Here is a 20,275-nt window from a genome sequence, read left to right as displayed (position 1 = left end):
AATGTTAATAATATGAAATAATATAAAAGAGAATAAAAAAGGATTCATTGCAGAATAAGAATAGAAAGGCGCGAATAGAAGTAGGTAATAAGGAGTTAAAAAAGAATTTTTTTAATGATATTCTTTCAAAAAATCCAAATGGATAACTTCCAGAAAATATGGAAGGAGAAAAGAAATATTCAGAAAAAAAAAGATGCTGTACGATAAGATTTTCTGCGGAAGTTTGGCGGATCACAAGAGTAGCAAAGAAGAAAAACTGGTAATTTTCCAATAGACAATGAATTAAAGAAGAATCCAGAAGGTCCATTACAAGAGGAAAGCTGAGAAATTGAAAAAATTACTCGCTACGGTAATTCCAAGAAGATAAAAATAAAACGTGAACACTTACGTGCTCCACGCTTTCGTTCGTTCGAAGGCGATTTCAAGCCCATCGATGCGATCGCTTAAAATTCGATCGAGGTCCATTAACTGGTTGTGTTCATCTAAAATTTAAAAAAAAAACATAAGAGTGACTCTTAAAATCAATCAATAAAATCAATCAATAGGGAAAAAACATTCCAGAAGGAGAGGGCGATTCCAAAAATTATTCATTAAAATTAAATTAAAGTAAATTAAATTAAGAAGCTACGACATCTACGAAGAATTGCGGTGAATAGGACACAATAGAAGATTTTAAGAAATTAAAAAAAATAGATAAAATGAAAAATAACATGACAATAATAGATCGTTAAACTAAAACTCATTTAAACGCCTCAAGGCAAATAGGGAATTTCAACTCTTCCGGAGCATCATCTTCAATCGAATCCAACCTCCGCCTTCTCCTCCTCCTATGTTCCTATGCTGACGGAAAATAATGGACGTAAAACGTGTAATTACCATTTCCCTCGATATCCTGATACGTTGAATGCCGCCGTTGTAAGGTGGCCGTACGTTGGCAAGTCGTGTACACTTCGGTTGAACTCTGAAAATTAACAAAAATTCGTAAAGTGGGTCAAATTCTGTCCTCCAAAAAGTTTTCCATTCCTGAAATTCCGCTCGTAAAAAAAAATAAATCGGCTATAAAGCAATCATTCCATTAGTTTAAATAATTACTAATAATCTTAATCTTTTCCCTTAATCTAATTATTTGGGTTAGATAAAAAAAATACCATTATTAAACCCATAGGCGTTTCAAATCCAAAATTTTAGAGAATTAGGTGACTTTTCAGAATCAGTTAGGCCTGTTTCTGAGAGTCTTTGATAAAGATTTGCGTGCAATTTGTAGCATAAGTTGCAACTGAAACACGAAGTGTCATATTTATTTATTCATATTTATTTACTTATTTAATTACACCCTTACATACTTTCATATCTATATGTCTTACATCCTTAAATCAAAATTTTAGATTTATTTGTTTATTTATACCTTAAATGGAGGAGTAATGTATGTTCGTTGAAAATGATGAAATGTGAACTGCAAATTGCGAACCTTCACAATTTCTAAAAAATTTCGTTTATTAAATAAATATGCTATAAAGGAATGAATAATATGTCTAAAAGCCTTAATATTTTTCATATAATACGAAAGTAATTTTTCGGGGAAGGAGAAGAGTTTAAGCTAGGTAACTTCCTGAGAAGTTTAGGAACGGCGCAGTAGGTGCAAACGGCGAAATCACAAGAAGTGAAAATTAGCAGTAGGGCAGAAAAACGCCGGAAAAGTGATGGCATGTTTTAAAAAGACATAGAATTAGGAGAGAAAAGCAGGGATTTTTCGCACAAAAAAAACTACACTATGCAGCCATTCAACGGAAAAATAAATTACAGAAGTTCTATTTCGTATCATCGAGTCCGGAATTAGGGAGAATTCTACCTGAACACTAGAAACTACAGAAGGAGTAGCGCATTAAATCTCACAAAACAAAGGTGGATAATAAAAAGATGAAGCTAACTATGAAAATCCACGCAGACTGGAATTGTCCACCAGCAAAGTTCGGGCCTACCATAGGTCTCAAAATATTTTTTCAAAATATCTGAACAATGCAAAATAGTTCCCAATCTTTCAAAATTTGGGTGGCCCTTTATTTCAAACACTTTCTTGATCGACTAATCGAAATCGAAAAGTGGTATTACTGCAAAATTGGGTGGGCGTGGAGCAGTTGGTAAGTGGCTCCTCCGCAACTACACAATCAATAGTTCGATACCGCTCTAGTGCCAACCAGCTCTTTTATCCCTCCGTGCTCGCGAAATTGGTATCAGACTTGTCTAGGAGAGCAAAAACACTGACTCCATGGAATCGGCTCGCCTTCAAAAGTCATTGTATAGGCTAGGCACGCGTTCATAAACCTCAAACGAAGTCTGAGTTGCAGTCGAACGCGTGGGCGAATCCTAAGCGGATTGATACGGTAGAAACTTCACCCACTCTATCACAAAAGTATGGAACCGTATGTAGTTTCAAAATTTTTGATGCATGAGGTCAAACCACGTCAATTTTTTTTCCGAAATTTCCAGAATTCCATGCACATACCCAGACACATTACAAGTATCATACAGTTACTCTTCGAAACTCTTTACACATCTACGACTAATTGATTAATTGATTTACACATGTATGATGATTAATCAATTTATTTATTTATTTATTTATGGTTCTTAAGTATTTTGTACTGTTATAAGCACATAAAGAGGATTTTTTTCCTGTAACCATAATTTTTCTTCTCTTTCTCACAAGTTCACAAGAATTAAAATTGAAATCAGGACACTCAAAATTAAACTGATTGTGCGGAATAAAAATATGAAAAGGAATTATTCAAAGAAACAAATTTCAAATAGGAATTGCATGCATTATGGGCGTAAGTACCTCGAAAACATATCGATTATACTAAAAACGAAAACGCTTGCAGCCTATTGCATAGTGAGAACAAAGCTGGAACCCATGAAGTATTATTATAAAATAATAATAATAATAATATAATATGGATAAGACAAAAGAGGAAAATAATAAAAAAGTTGAAAAGAACATGAATAATTCGTAAATACAGTAACCAGTAGCTAGAAAATTACACGGGAAAACACCGGGTGCTTAGCGGCACTGAACTGAGAATACATAGCTGATTACCAGATGTTCAGGCGAACTTTTTCAAGGTAAGAAAAACACGAAATTTTACGAGCGTTGCTTTATGACGTTGTCAAAACCCTCGGAATCATCCACACTTGTTTGTTATCCAGTAGTCAGTCAATAGTCATTCACAAATATTCTTCCTAGAAGTTTTCCTAAAACCTTTTCCCAAAAAAAAGCAATGCACATAATTTTTCTAATCCTTGATTCTCTTAACTCTTTAACTTTTTCTAACGTGTTTTTTTCTGAGAGTTATTTATTTGGATGTTTTTTTTTTCAGAAAATTCCCTTGAAGAACCAGTCTTCCAGTCTTCTATTATTATTTCCATTCACGATTTTATGAAATCCTATCTTTAATCCTAACGATTTCTCTCTTTCATTTTCTCTGGAAAGAAAAATCCACCAAGTTTCGGGCTTTTTGAATTTTATTCGAGCAAACATCGTGATAAACATTGGATTCCATTCATTCGAACGTTTTTTTTATCGTGTGAACGGCCGGGAAGTCATGTATTCATAACAAAACACAATGGGAAAATGTGAAATCGAAGAAGAAGAACGCGTAAACGTGCGCTTGCCGGAAATATGACACGATCATGGATGGGAGAGTGTTTTCGGAATCGAAAAAGATGGTGGGTGGTGTTGGTGGTGGTGGTGACTGGGGATGTGTTGAGCTATTTTTCCTAGAATCATTCCAGGAAAATGCGTCGATGCGCATAAACCTGAACAAAGATGTCCATCGTTAAGGGCTAAGAAAAAAATTCATCTTTTTTCTGGCAGAATTGCCACTGCACTTCAATTCAAGGATGTTCCGAGGATAGTAAAATAAACTAAACAGCACTGATGCAAATGTATACGAATCACCTAATTCTCTAAAGTTCCGGATTTGAAGCACTTTTAGGTTTAAAGTTTAAGATATTTTTCTTATCTAACCGAAATAATTAGATTAAGGGAAAAGATTAAGATTATTAATAATTACTGTATAGTGAATATGACAGAATTTTAATTTGAAAGGGGGAATAATTTTTTTTTCAAATATTTCATGCAAATGATGCGTTTTGCATAATTTTATTCCGGAAAAAGTTTTCTTTATTGCATATTCTTCTCACTTTTGAAATCTACTTTAAACAAAAAACCATATAAATCAATTATTCCACAATTTAATCAGAGAAATGTGTAGACCTCTTTGAAAAAAATTTTGCTCCATTCTAATTTGTTTGCATATCCTGAGGGTCATGAATAGCCAGATAGGGTAGATTGGTACAAAAAAGAGGCGAATAATTGAATTTTAGTGGAGAATAGTATAAAGAGGGCAATTAGTGGAGAATTCTGAAAGAAAAATTCAAGAACCAGGGTTAAGGTTAAACAAATAGGTCAATTATTTCACAATTTAAACAAATCCATATTTGTAGACATCTTAGAAATTTTCCTCCAATTCTGATACGCTTTTCAAAAGAATAATTACTAAGTAATATAAAATATAATAATAAATTAAAAACAAAAAACAAAATAATAGATGATAAATGATAATAAATTGGATTGAATAAATAATTGCAAATTTGTATTCGTTTGAGGATGAGTTTTAGCGGCCGAAGAGGGAAGAAAACGGAAAAGAATGAAGAAGAAATGGAAACACATCGAACATCACTCAGTACAAACTCGATTATCTCCTTCAACACCTCTGAGCTCAACTTTTTTCAGGTTTGAAGCTGTATAAACTGGTTTCTAGCGCGTAGAAAAACAACAATTAAAGAGTTTCACAGAAATCAGAAATCCATACGAGACCAAAAACTTAAGATTGAAGCGGTTGAAGCATCCAGAAGATAAGTGGACCAGACCACTTCGGTATTCCTCGAACGGAATCGGGGTAATAATGAATGAGATGAAGAGAGTAAGAAAGCGAGAAACGAACGACACCGGTGCCGAGGGGCCGAAGATCTGCACACAGCGAATCTCACCGCAGCGGCTACGGACGGACGGATTCCTCCCCCCTCTCGAAAAATCCTCAAAACGATGGAAAAGAATCGTAAACGTAAAGCGTTACCCGTTCTCGATCATCTGCTATGGCGAAACAGCTGGATAACGTTGAGTGCATATGAATTACACGTGAGTACCTCAATTTTTTTTTTACTGTATACTATGAGAATTACATTATTGTTACATTAATAGAAAGGAGAGAAATTTCCCTCTAGAGAAAAATTATAGAAATGAACGAAAACGAATGAATCGAAATAAAAAAAAATGGAAAAAAAAGAGATGAGGAGTGATCGAAATTGAAAAGTTTTCCTTGAAATATCTCGAACACTCCGCCTTTTCCTCACTCTAAAAAAGGAAATGGGGCAATCCTACTGGCTCCATCAACATTCCTAGGAAAACAACTATTGAGTTAGTGTCAACGGCTTTATTTCCTTAAATTTTCTGCTATAGTTTCTTACTTTTTTCATGTAGAGGTTACAGAGAAAATGCACATAAATTCAGGAATCAAGTAAAGTTTCAAAAAATTTCAAATTCTTCATAAAATAGTCCACATTGATACTCATTTAAAAATTATTAAAAGAAACTTTTCCATGCTCAGATAAGGTAAAATCAAAACAGAATAAATGGACAAACATCAGAAAAATTGTGAATGAAGAATTTTAATGAAAAAGAAAAATAAAAATTGCTTATGGAGAGCAATTATCCTTAGTAAGATGAAAGACTCTTGAAGAGAACTTGATCGCTAACACTCAAAAGAAAAATCGAAAACACTAGAGAAACACAAGCCACTAAGGGAATATTCGCAAGAAAAAAACCTTAACAAAAACACCGTAATAAATTTTAAAAAATTTAAAACGTACAACAAAGATAAAAAAGAAGCTCGTTGATCAGAAAAAAAATTGACGAAAAGAGAAAAAAGAAGAAAATTTCGCGAAAAAACTGCACAAGCGAATAGTATTTAAAAGTTAAAAAAACTAAACTATTAATTAAAAAAAAAACTAAACTAACTACTAACTGTAAGACTAAACTAAAAGTAAATGGAACTATTGTCTACGCATCGGATTAGGGAATTTCCCAGAGAATTTCGTCGAAAACGACAACGATATTAAAACAAAACGAAACGCCTTTGCACAAACGTTGGATCTTTTTTTTTTCTCGTCAAATGTCTGGAAGGCCTATGGAAAGGGCAATGAATTGCTTCCGAAATGCCTTTAATCCCTCCATACACCGCCTTACGCAGTCAGATCGACGACGTGTTTTTCGCGACGTCGGCGTCATCGACCACAATTTTTGAGAAATTAAGATCTATTAAGATCTATTTCAAAAGCGACTAAATTTTTCTATGAATCAGGAAACATTTTAGTGGATTGGTGGATTAGTTTCAGAACGTTGAAGATGTATCAGCTATGGATTATTCATTCCACAAAGAAAGACGTCGCTGAGCGGCCATAATTCCGAGATATGAGCAAACCAGCATTAGTTCAAACAACGATAGAGCGAAAACAACTGATAAGTTGTCCGAGGCGGCGAAGAACATCACTGAATAACACCGGAAAAAAATCCAAGAAATCTCATTCTGTTAGCATAACATCGTCAGAAATGATATCATATTTTATTTTCTTTCTTCATACGTATAGAAAATGATTTCAAATCTTATGCTTGGTACGCACAAAACCCAGACACCTATTCCAAACATCATTAGGTATTTGTTGCAAGAAAAACCAATTTTTTTTAATATTTTTCTTTACTATTTCGATTAGTTCTCTAAGAAATTTCCGGAAAAAAAGAGAAATCGGTCGACAGATTGAACATAATAATTGCTCGAATATTTCGACGTCAATTATTGGCGTTGAATCAGACGTAAGGAAAAGAAGTTAATTAATTTTCAGACTAAAAAAATGAAGAATGCGATTAATACGTTCCCTTTTTCAGAAAACTGTGAAAAAATTCGAGAAAATGATTGATAAACAAAGAAAAAACAGAAGAGAAAAGAAGAAAAAAAGAGTAGCGCGCCGATATTTTCTCAAAACTCAAAAGTTCCCGAAAAACTCACAAAGCTATGATTTTAAGAAAAAAAATCTCTTCAATAAAAATTTCACATCCATCTGAACTAAGAGATAAAATTTGATTCTGTTCAAATTTCCTTTTTTTGGCGTGAATTTCGGTCATCATTTTCCGTAAGGGATATGTTACAACGGCGATACGAATGTAATTTTTGGGATCTTAGGATCTTATTATCCTATTACAACGATCAATAGATCAAAGGGGAGAATATTTGTGCCTTAGCAATTTTATCTCAAAAAGAAGTACAAAATTTCTTTTCAGGAATTGTATTTTACTTTATTTTAGACCGATTCAGATTACTGAATATTTATTTTATCATTTATTATTTTACTTTTATTTTAGTGTAATAATTTTTGAATATTTTAGACCGTTACGTACCAATAGGGAAATCGCCAGGTTTCTAATTAAATTTCCCAAAGAAAAAAAATACCAGTTTTAAGCGAAGCGATCTAACCTTATTTCATCTCCGATGTGACGACCAGTGCAACGCGCGCCGCTGAGACCTTTAAAAGTAAATACCTTCTTTTTTTTCTCCGGAGCGTGCTGTACTGATGATTGAGAAGATAGTATTCATACGCCCTACAGTATGAAACGATCAAATCCGCAAAGACCCTCCGGTCTGGCGAGATCAGATGATCAGATCAGATGATTACGTGGTTTTTTCTCCCTTCTGGATGACTGTCATAGTTGATGACTGGACATTTAGATATGAGAGCTACTAGAAAAACTGTTCTTCTATCACATACAACGAACGGAAACCAAAAATCGAACCATTCGAGTCATTCGACTGTTCAAAAACGCTTGAACTCCAGCAAAAATTCCTCATATATCGATTAGTTCGAACGCTGTCCTACTTGAAACGGGGAATATTTGGAGAAAAAGGAAAAAAGTGTCAGAGTTGTCAATTTTACGCACAAAATACAATTCTTGAGGAAAACTTGTTGGTAGAAAATAAAATAATAATAAAAAATGAATAATTAAAAATAGAAGTTGTTGAAAATTAATGAAATCGGTGACAATATTCGATACATAAACTACTTTGAGAGAAGTACATAGCAATGATACCTAAAACGGTTTTCGAAAACGAAAATAGCTCATTTTTCAGAGGAAATAAGGATTTTTTCAATGAAATCATCCAGACAATGCAGAACTAGTAGATCAATTGTATTCCTTCTGTTTTCCACACACAAAAATTCACTTAGTAGAGAAAATGTGTAAATTTTCCACACAGAAAAAATCATATGAAAATCTATCCGATCACCTAATAACATCCATAACAAAAGGTTGTAAAATTTGATGGTTCGGTGCGATAAGCCTATTGCCACTCCTTCTGCTAAATTAGCAGACAGACGATACCATCGGCATAGGAGAGGGAGATTACATTCCAGAAAAGTACGTCCTCTCCTCTCTCTCTCTCTTGAAAAAAAAGAAGAGAACAAATTCAGAAAAAAAAACGACTAAAAATAAAGCCAATTAACTCGAATTAGATGAAATGAAAAAATGTAAAGTAAAAAAAAAACCATAAAAATCAGATTAAAAGTCAAAAGTTGACGAAGAAAAGGTGTTTAGCTGCTCAAAAAAGAGAGAAATGTCAATCTTCTGAATTTATTTCAAAGCAAGGCTTTTAAATAAATCTTATAATTAATTATTAATTATAATTTATATATTAGTCAACGTATTATGCTCACTTTTTCACGCAATGCATTCTCCTCTTTTTTTCTTCAGTTTTTTTTAATCAATAATTTTTATTATATTCAATTTCATTTTAAATTTATTAATAATTTATTTTATATTCAATTAGGTGAATGCTAGCTAGTCTATGGTATATGAAATTGTCAGAAATCGACCGGCGAATCTCATTTCTTGGCCAGTTCACTTATTATACTATATTATATTTATTGTTCTATTTATTATTATTTGTATTATTGTAAAAAAAACGCGTTGGCGCATCCCGGATGGATTGATACGCCAGCGACTTTATCCTTTTATCCTTTCAATTTGCTTTTGTAGAAAACACAGGAAAAAATCAGAAAAATTTCCCATTGATGAAATTTGACAACGACCAAAACTAGCAATTCCTTCTTTCCACTACGCGAACTGCGATCACTTACCGTGTTCTCGTGCAACGGCCAACGTAACCGAAACGGTAAACTTCTACGATTTCGATGGAAATTCACACAAGCCATTGGAAGGAGGCTAATAAGAATTGAATGATTAGCGGAACTGTCGTTGAGCTCAGCTGAACACAAAGTCCATTACGTGGTCCCGGCGGCCGGCGGAACTACACGTGTCGTCCGGATGAGTCAACGCATTACGGATGAGGTCAGCGTTATCATTGTGTTTGCAAGAATCAATTTTAGCTTAATGAGTAAAAATTTGGAATAAATAAATAAATAAATAAATTCATAAATTACGGCATACATCAGTTATTGAGGTCATCAGTCGAATAAAAATAAAATGTAATGTGTTGATTAATTCCTACGGGAACGAATGAGTTCTTGGAAATTTCTATCCCGCACAGTTCAATTTGGTAGGTCCCGATTTGAATTTTAAAATTTCTACACAAATTTTAAATTACAGTAAATTTTTAATTAGTTAAATTTTTAACTAATTGAATTTTTAATTGGTTAATTAATTTTTCAAATTTCTACGCACTTGTGGAAATTTATTGCTACTAATTATTCAATAATTATTATTACACTTGTGGAAATAGAAAAGGTCTGTTTTAGTGTTGTTTTTTGAAGTGTTTTTTATCTTCAAATTCTGGAAGTTCCAGAAGAAAAATCGAAGTGGTTTGAATTGATTTAAATGCTTAAAATATTCCAAAAGTACACAAGATTCTATTCTTTTTGTAATAGAAAGCACGAAATGTCGTGCCATATCAATTCGTTCGGGACATTGCACCACGTTCGACATCAAGTCAGGACCATTTGAAAATTTTTGGACTCACCTGCAGTCTTACAATGACAAATGCGGGGGGGAGCTGATGTATCACATCTAGTAATGTTTTTATCCTCCTTGATAAGTCTGGTATCAGATTATCGATCTTCGAATTTGTTTAAACTTATTATTAATTAAATAAGAATAGGAAAATATTTGCCTTGCCAAAAATTTATCCAACTACAACTCTAGTCATCCACTTTACCCTTGTGTACCTAAGAAAAAAAAATATAAAAAAAAAAAAAAAAAAAAAAAAAAAAAAAAAAAAAAAAAAAAAAAAAAAAAAAATAATAATAATAATAATAATAATAATAATAATAATAATAATAATAATAATAATTATAATAATAATAATAATAATAATAATAATAATAATAATAATAATAATAATAATAATAATAATAATAATAATAATAATAATAATAATAATAATAATAATAATAATAATAATAGAATTAATAATGTGATGAAAATCAGAATATTTATCATAATCCTACAATAATAATAATAATAATAATAATAATAATAATAATAATAATAATAATAATAATAATAATAATAATAATAATAATAATAATAATAATAATAATAATAATAATAATAATAATAATAATAATAATAATAATAATAATAATAATAATAATAATAATAATAATAATAATAATAATAATAATAATAATAATAATAATAATAATAATAATAATAATGTAATGATAAACAAACTCGCTTCTTAACCACCTTTTCGGAGCCTCACCCTATACTTCATCCTCCCTCCCTCCCCCTTCCTCTTCCTCCTCAACCTCCTCTCTTGTAACATGATTCTATTCCCATATCCTATTCCACCTATATAATTAAAAATCAAATGGAATAACAAACGGAACCAAAGTCGAAGTGAACAAGGAGTCGAAACGAAGTAATCCGAAGGATTTCGGAACTTCTACTGAGCATTTCACCTCTGTAGTTCAATATGTACGAGAAAAAAATCTAAGTGGTACTTACAGGCTTAGGGCGTCGACCAAGAGTGAAGTGCCGTGCTGGACTCGGCTGAAGCACGTGACTGTTTCTGGAAAATAAAAATCTGTCAGATAAGACTATCAGTATCGATCCGGATGTATTTTTCCTGGGTTTTCTTTTAAATATACATATATAGCCTATTTAATATGAAAGCACTTAAGTTCATTGAAATGTACGGCTCTCGAAAGTACTTCTTATCTTAAAAAAACGATGGGATCTATGATGTACTTCTGCATGGTGGCGCGCATCGATCGAGGATGCATCCGAAAATAAACTTCTGGTGATGGTGGAAATCTCTTGAGAATGAGTAGTACGCCATAAAATGGTCTCCACTTTGAAGTGGAGACCATTTTATGGCGAAGTGAAAAAAAAATTAAAATCAGACATTCAAATAGTCAGAAACATTTGCCCGAAAATTTGCGGATAAAACTTGAAGAAAACGCAAAAATAAGCCAAATTTCTAAGTGGCTCAAAAAAAAGTTACAAGTTTCTCTAAGCTGCTGAAAAAAACTAAAAGAGCAAAGGCAAAACAAAGCGGAAATAACTTAAGCTTTACCTCGATCTAGAACTAGTAATCGATAAGCAATCTAAACAGCAATTTTTTTTGCCTATTTTCAATTTTATAACTTTTTTCGCAGAATAAAATTAAACCAAACATGCAGACTGAAAACGGGGGATAAATTTGTAGCCACAACATATTTGTGACTTCTCCAGGCTTTAGATTAATCCAAAATTTTCGCGCAGAACATTCAAAGTACCTAGGAAGGAAGCTAACAATCGGTCAGTTAGTAATCTTAGTTAGTAATCTTCCCGGTTATCATTTTATTTATTTCTTGCAATTAATAAGTCCTAGTTTTTTTTCAAAGATTTTATTTATCTTCGTTCGTTTTCTCTCGTTATTGACTCGTTCTTTCTCTCTATTTCTGAAATGCATTTTATAGAAATATTGACAATACGAATAATATTTGCTTAGGGAAGAAGACAAACGAAAGGGAAAGTTTTCAACAAATAAGTTATCGCTAACATTGATGAAAATTAAAATAAAACAAAGCAAATATAATAACAAATGTTTTAAGAGAAGAGAAAAATGTTAAGCAAAAAAAAAAGAAAATAAAGAAAAGCTCGAAGTAATAAAAAATCAAGTAATTAATTTAGCTTTCGCTAATTGGATGATAGAATGAGTAAAACAAAAATGCAATAAAATAAAATAATCTGTAAATAAAGAAAGAAAAGAATGTAGGAGTATATGAAAAATTTAGAAAAGCAAAATAAAAATAAATCAGTAAGTAAGAAAATGCCCGAAAATTTCGCGAAAACGAAGATATATCCATACAGCTGGGAATTTTGCCTTCAAATCGTTGTAAATTCTGTTGACTACCGGGAAAAACTTCAGCCAGAATTTTGTCTAATGACAGATAAAAGAATTTTCCTGTGACACTGAACGAGGCACACGAACGGAGGGCAATCGTTTGAAAACGGGGAGCGTCGTTGTCGTTCATTTCGTTTGTTAAAAAATGTGTGTATGTTGTCGATGAATCAAATATTTTCTCTTTTTTTTTCTTCATCGCATTAAGTCATAGCTATTATGAAATAAAACACGGAGGGAAAAAAGATCTGTGACGGCGTGGATTCGTGGAATCCGCAAACAAAAGCCTCAACTGGTGAATTGCGTGCCGATCCACACGTTTTATTCCTCCACGAATGGCTGAACGCTGCACGAAAATCACCGGATTTTTCTTAACAATAAATAATAATGGAAAAAAATGGAATTAGATTTAAAAACAAATAAGTAGAAACAAAGGAAAACAAGTAAACCGTACGTATTCACCGCTGCTGAATTCTGCACGAAATTCAGTGGATTTTTCTTAGCAATAAATAATAATAGAAAATAAAAATAAATTAGAAATAAATATGGAAACAAATAAATAGGAACAAAAGAAAAAATCCGTACGTATACGTTCTGCTAGCGTTCCCATATTTATCGCATATTTATTAACAAGTTGTAATTCATGGAAATTTTCCATTTGCAGGCTTTTTTATCGCATTCATCCTTTTTTTTTGAAAAAAAATAATTGCTAGTATCTATCTTCTATACCCTGTAATTACAAGGCTGTGGAGATAGTCCATCATCTCCACGCCCCTGGAATTACAGAGCATAGAATTCACGGACAAAATTCTCCTTCTAAATCCTCCTGGAGGAAAATTTTTTTCAAAGCAGCAATTTCATGACGATTGTAGTGCTACAATTATTTTTTCCCTATAAACGCATATCGTGAACCCCTAGCGATGATGAATTTTCCCCCATATCTATAACTAGTCAGTCACCAAAGCAAATATTATCGCGAAAAAACAATGGTTCGGTAGAAAAGTACTAACTATGTATTTTGCGTTTTCTAATTCATTTATTTTTTTTCTGTTCTAGTAAAACACATATTTTTATTTTAAATTTAGATTTTTTTCCCAGATTTTAAACAACGAAATTTGTACAACTAATAGATGTATAGACACTTGGACAAGAATTAGAATTTTTAAATTCAATTATTTTATTCTAGTTTTATTTCATTATTATTGTTATTATTATTATTTATTCATTTTTCCCTTTTTTCATTGATTTTTTATTTCTCTTTTATCCCATATTTATTCTAAACATTACAAAACTATAAAATCCATTCCATCCAAAAATTAAGAGTAAATCCTTTCTTCGAGAGAAAAACCCGATATTTTAACTGCAAATGACAAAAGATCTAAGAACATCCACAAATGTGTGGGCGTTTTAAGGAGATAAATATTTTCAAAAAAATCATAAATAAAATATAAATAAGTATATATATAAATAATATAAAATAATAAATTAATAAATAAAGGTTTTAGGGATTTTGTTAATCAAAAGAAAACTCACAGAAAAAATTCTGCGTCAAGCATTTGTTGGCCACGACACGGTGTTCCGCTTCGAGGTTCTTCGAGAACTATTTATCAGTATATCAGTATGGATAGTGGGTATTTTTTTCCGTTAAACCAACAGATTTCTCGCGTCTCGCTCTGTTATCGGCAAGAAAAGCCGTTGTTAGTCATTGTTTCCACGCGGAACTTCGCTACGACGAATGCCTCGACAATGAAAAGCGAACGAGGAACGACGCAAACTGTCATTAAAAGGCGCTTTAGCGCTTTGGATTTTGGTCTTAGAACATCAAGTGATTTCAATCGATAATCAATAACTTATAACTTTTTGTTTATTTATTTATTTAACTCTTATCTTTTATTTAACAGTTAGTTCGCACACAATCACGAAATCCGCTACGATCCCGCTCTTCTGTAATTTCGATAACTATCGATCGATCAGCGTGTGACCATAAAAAGGAAAAGCGGTTCGTGGAATTCGTTCTGTCGAATTGAGAATTGAGAAAAATCAATTAAGTTAGTTCCTATGTGCTTTCTAGATAATAAAAAAAAAACAGAAGACTGTAAAAATCCCTTGGTGCATCCCCCTAGTATCCACTTTATCCATGCATAGAGGTCAGCGCTAGGGTTAAATTTAGAAATTTTTCAATATGTACAACGTCTGAACACTCAATGTCCGCTGCTCATCGGTTAGGAAAGGTCACATTTTGCCATAACAACATATTCGGCCTACTGTAGTAGTTAAGCCAAGAGGCTAGTCACTTGTTATGCGGAAGTAATATAGTATCGCAGATGAACACTCAGATCATACTTTCATAAAATAAAATAAAAATTTTGATTAGTTCACAATGATCATAACAATATTTGAACTATTATAATTAATAAAAAGTTATGAATGTAAAAATTATTGTAGAAACTAGAAATTATTGTTCATCGAATAAGAAATTGTTATTTCTACAGAAATTATGATTATGACAAGATAAAGGATAAAGTTATCGGATACGGCGTTTATCCAATCCCTATGGGAATACGCCTACGCATTCGACTTCAATTCTGAATCGTTTGGGGTTTCTGAACGTGCGTGCAGTCCATCACTGCATCATTTGCGGGGGCGAAACGATATGTCATGTCAGTGCTTTTATCCTCCCAGACAAGTCTGGTATCTGTTTATTGACCGCGAAGGGCGGAATGGCTTGGTTGGCACCGGGGCGGTTCTGACCCCGGGGATCGATCGTGCAGTCACAGGTGAACCTCTTGTCGACTGCGTTACGTACATCCACCTTTTTATTCCCTCATATGTAGTTTTCTCTATCGTTTTTTCGTCTTTCTTTCTCATACCGATGCCTTAAACTTTCACTTTTATCCTTACTTTCACCGCCATCTTCTTTACAATCCCGAGAAAGCGTTGAAATTTCGTTTTTAATAGCGATCATAAGCGAATTATAGGCACTATTCCAGAGATAAATCGTGAGACCGCGGCACTTTGATAACAACTTCATAGTCCGCATTTTCTTCACGTCTATTCGATTACAGCACGTTGGCGCTTGGAATTATCACCTCCTGAATTTTTAAATGTTTTCTAAAATAAAATACTTACATTATAGTGTTGAGCACTGCTGATTCAAGTTGATCTATAATGTTGTGCACTCTGCTCGTCTCCACTGTGGCGCTGTCAAATTTGAGATCTGAAATTATTTTGCTTTTGATTAAAATGGATTCATTTTAGAGATTTCTCCCGAAAAAAAAAGAACAACAACAGAAAACAAACAAAGAATATTCTAAAAGAAATGAATAAGAGGGACATAAACTGAATTCAAAAAATTTCTCTCTTAATTTTTAAATGGTAAACACAGCTGTGCATATTTATCTACATCTCTTTCGAGGTCAACTCATTTATGATTGTGGCGTCGGTCACGTGCGATCACGTGCCATACCGATGTCAGATCCATCACCGTGGTCTCGTGATAAATTCTAATAAGAGAAAGAAAATTCAGATCTAGTAAAATCTTACCAGTTAGATAAACGCGCTCTAGCAGAAAAAAAATGTCCCTTGGATGGATACAGTACTACCCGATAAGTCCACGGAGAATCTCATTACGCGGCAGAAATATGTTTCCACTTTTCTTAGCGTCCATCCAAGAGACTTCTGCAACAAACTCTCCCGAGCTCCTAGGTCTCTAGGCTAGGTCCCGCAGCGAAGTCCCATTACACCGAGAACGGATATGTTAATGTTAGACAGCACGATTGGGAAAAGAAGTCGCCGATGGATTCGTTTCCATCGTATTTATATTGCATTATTATTTATAATAATTATTTTATTTATTTATTTTATTTTGTTATTTTGCAGGGACAAATATGTATATATCGGATAAGGGGCCTAAAGAGCGAAGGGGTTTTTTTTTTGCGAAAATCGTATAAAGTTGGTTTCGAGATTTTTTGCTTGATTTTTTTACCTTTTAACTTCCTGGCGGCAGTCTTTCAATTGAGCCTAAGCAACGGAAAGAGGGAGTGCTTGGGAATCAAAGAAAATACGTACGTTACGACCGACGCATCGTGTATTCGAATCAAAACGACATGACGCCCGGTGCGGTTGCGTAAGCGGATGCGTTCAAGGCATCGCGGTTGAGAGTTAGCTGTTAGGATTGTGGCGGGACCACCAAGAAATGCTGCGATGTGTGGTGCTAGCAAAGGTCCCAGCTCGATCCTTACCGCTACGCTCTACCGCAACGCCTCGAACACGGTCGCTTACGCAACGGCAACAAGTTTTCTTTTGTTTTACCTGACCACTGGGATGTAGCTCAGGATTTCGGGAACGATGACTGCGTAGTGGCAAACGTAGTATGGATGCATTTTTAGTAATGAAGTACATTTTGTGGCCCAAACGTGGAAAGCAGTTCGCCCACATTTTACAACTGTTTGCGCCGGGAAGCCAGGAAACGTCACAGTTAAGATAAAGGGACGATAAGATAAAATAAAATGCAACAACAACGAAAGTCGGCAACAAATACCTGAAGTGAATCCTACAAACATTTTTTTTTTGTTAAAAAAAAGTGCACTCAAAGGTTCAACTGCCATTTCAATAACTGGACAGCGCAAAAAGTTTTCTGAGAGAAAAACAAGTAGGCCAATATTTACTATCGCAAAATATTTCTCATCCCTTTACTTCGACATTTTATCACTTTAGGTACCAATCCAAAAAGGCATGAAACGAAAAGTGCAGTGCATCGCAGTTTTGACCTAATTTTTAAAAATATCAGTTTCTAAGCGCTCTTTACGGGATTTTTAGGATTTGAGACGCTTCTGTTCATTTTTTTTTCAATTCATTCTTTGAACAGAAGTCCTATTTTTGCGCCATTTCACGTCTAGACCATATTTAAAAATCGTAAGACCATGTAGTTATTTTACTTTTATTTTTATAAAGATTTTTTAAACCTAATCTATCTATAATTTTTTTAATTTTTATTTTTTTCTTTTTATTTTACTTTATTTTTAAATGAACTAAGGGAATCTTAGGAGATTTACGAAATTTTTCCACGCTATATAATTAAGTGTAAAAAAAAATCCTACGCTCTCCCGTTTTTACCTTTTATTTTTTTAAAAAGGGCCTTCTTCTTTTGAGAGGAAGTAGTTTTGAAGAATTTTTTTGCTGAAATCAGTACACTTCTGACTGCATACCAGAGCAACGTAAGTTTGTAGTCGAAGTGTGGTTTCCTAACTATTGATCGATTTTTAAACAAAAATAGATGGATATCTTAATACGTTAATAACAAGTGTCTAACTACGATAGTATTTATTTTTGTTATTAAAGCTCATTAACGTATAAATCTTGCCTTTAACTTACTGTTTGTTCTAATAATATGATGAACTGCAACTCTGTACTAAAAAGTGGGAAAAAGTCCAGACCGACTCAGTTAGGAAAGCTCCTACGCCATTAAAAACTGGCAAATCGTTAATGTTACATAATGTATTCCTTGATTAACGATTGAAAACAGAATTATATTTATTTCTAAAATTATTCAAAAGTATAAACTACTTAAGAACTTACCCTTAACACTTTGCACCAATTGTAAACTCGGCAAAATCACTTGATTCGTCTTAAATTGTGGATGTTTGAAGAGATCACGCATCGACTCGGAGACCATTTCTAGTGCAGCATGTACACTTACACACATAGATTCGCCATCTGAAAAAATTTCTGGTATTTTTTTTTACTGAGAAAAAAATACTCCAGAATCTTTATAAAGAATAACGGATAAAGTGCACGGCGTGTCAGACCCTTTGGGGATTGCGTCGCCTACGCGTTCGACTTCAACTCCGACTTCGTTTGAGGTTTATGGACGCGTGGGCAGGGTTAAGATAATTTGCGGGGGCGATCCGATGTGTCATGTCAATGTTTTTATCCTTTCAGACGAGTCTGGCATCAATTTAACGACTCCAGGGGAATGAAACAATTGGCTGGCACCGCACGGCGGTTTCGAACCAACGATCGTTCACTCATAGCCGAACCTCTTACCGACTGTGCTACATCCGCTCACGGTAATCGTTTACAGCAAAAAATCTTTACCGTCTCTTCATTCAGATCTAATTTGTTATCAATGATTCAATAGGATCGAAGCAAAAGCGGCACCAACCAATCCATATGGTTATATAACGGGGTTTTGTGGACATCCAAACCCTTGCACCTACAGTGAATCCCGTAATATTCCCAAAATTTCGCAAAAAAATTGTAATCGCTTTGTATGGCAATGGTCCTAGTGGTTAACATGTTCTATAAAGGGCGCAGCTAATAAATACCGTAACCGTAAGATCGGTAGTTACCAGTGCGTAGGATCTAATAGCTGGAGGCATCTTCTGCGCTGTACCTCGAGACTCCAAGGGATTCCTGACCCAGGAAGAGACCTAGAGTGCAAAAGGGAATACAGCGAGAAGGTTACGGCCAACCAGGTCAACATAGATGCCACCATCTGAGAAAAAGTCGACGATCTGCCAAGTCGTAATCATTCAAATCCAAGAATCCACAGTATTTCAACTTAGGCAACACCACATCATTCGGAGGGAACGGACATTCCGCAGGAGCATAAACTGTTAGTACAACCTAACATTTTACAGATATTTTACACAATTTTACTATTACATTAATTTATATTCTAAATTACACATATTTTACACATCACTAATATTTTGCAAATTTAAATTTCAAGTAATCTAATAATAATTAATTTTAACTGGGCGTCGCTGACCTGGAACATTTGTGTTGACATCGAGTGCGGCCCGCAGCCTGGAGATGAACATCGAAAATCGCTCGACGTCTCGTCTAATTGCCGGAGGAATCTAAAAATGAATTATGCAATTATGCATGTATAAACTCAACGTTTCTCAATCATAAACAGCTCAATCAATAAATATCTTTTGTATTTGTGAATTACTAACCCGACTATCCAGTACAGCATAGTCGATGTCGTTTGAAGAGCAGACGCTGCTCGCCGACGACATCTCGAGCGAGCGAGCAAACTCGGAAAATTACTCTGCAAAAAAACCAAGATCAAAAATAAATCGATACTAAAGAGTGGAAAAAACATCGAGTAGCGCAAATACGGATATCAGTTGTTAAAGGAAAACAAAAAAAAAATGTCGTCTTCACAAAGAAAAATGCTGAGATGAACTTTTTAGCACTTTTTTCTGTAAAAAAAAAGTTGAGTGGAAAAAAATGAAAAAGGGAAACAAACGTAAAATATGATAAATCTGAAATAAGACACTCACTTCAAAGAAAAACTAACATAGGATAATATAGAAAACGGAGAGGTAGAGAAAATAATAGAGAGTAAATATGAGAAAACAAGGAAAAAAGAGAAAAAAAGAGTAGGATGCAAAATGCGCCGTTCCTGTGTACCTATCAGCGATCACTACAAACACAGCTGAAAAAAAAGCGATCACAGTTCCATCGTTGGAAATTTCAGAAAAAAAAATCAAAATTTTCAACTCTTGGAAACTGTTATCGAAGTAAAGCCACTCTCGAATGTGCAACAGAAAGAAACGATAACAAAGAAAATCCAATTCGATCGATAAGTATATTTTGCACTTGTGCAGTAACCAGACTATACGGCATGGTCAAAAATGTTAAGAAAGAAAATCCATGGGGAAAAATTAAAAGAAAAAAGTGCTAAGGAAATCACAGGTGGTCAAGAAGACATGGGAACACTTGAAACCGACCTGTTATCGACTAGAAGATCAAAAATAATGATGATCGCATGACCGGGTGGCTAACACGGGTTAACTTGGCCGGAAAATTTT

General features: G+C 33.7%; 1 protein-coding gene across 1 annotated transcript in view; it reads right to left on the bottom strand.

Annotated features, from left to right (window-relative positions):
• RB195_020402 (uncharacterized protein) overlaps nt 1-19,477 on the bottom strand; it is a gene marked incomplete at both ends in the record, with an annotated part of 59,807 nt that extends 40,330 nt beyond the window's left edge. The window contains 7 exons of the mRNA XM_064188683.1: nt 389-482; nt 877-961; nt 11,072-11,135; nt 15,582-15,669; nt 18,030-18,167; nt 19,225-19,315; nt 19,415-19,477. Of these exons, the coding sequence (XP_064044564.1) occupies nt 389-482; nt 877-961; nt 11,072-11,135; nt 15,582-15,669; nt 18,030-18,167; nt 19,225-19,315; nt 19,415-19,477 (623 nt within the window). The remainder of the gene's footprint in view (nt 1-388; nt 483-876; nt 962-11,071; nt 11,136-15,581; nt 15,670-18,029; nt 18,168-19,224; nt 19,316-19,414) is intronic.
• Between the last annotated feature and the right edge of the window lie 798 nt (nt 19,478-20,275).

This window comes from Necator americanus, chromosome II (genome assembly GCF_031761385.1).
Source record: "Necator americanus strain Aroian chromosome II, whole genome shotgun sequence".
NCBI classification, from domain to species: domain Eukaryota; kingdom Metazoa; phylum Nematoda; class Chromadorea; order Rhabditida; family Ancylostomatidae; genus Necator; species Necator americanus.
The sequence above is the reverse complement of the archived record's forward strand: the minus strand, read 5'-3'. Positions and strand labels throughout refer to the sequence as shown.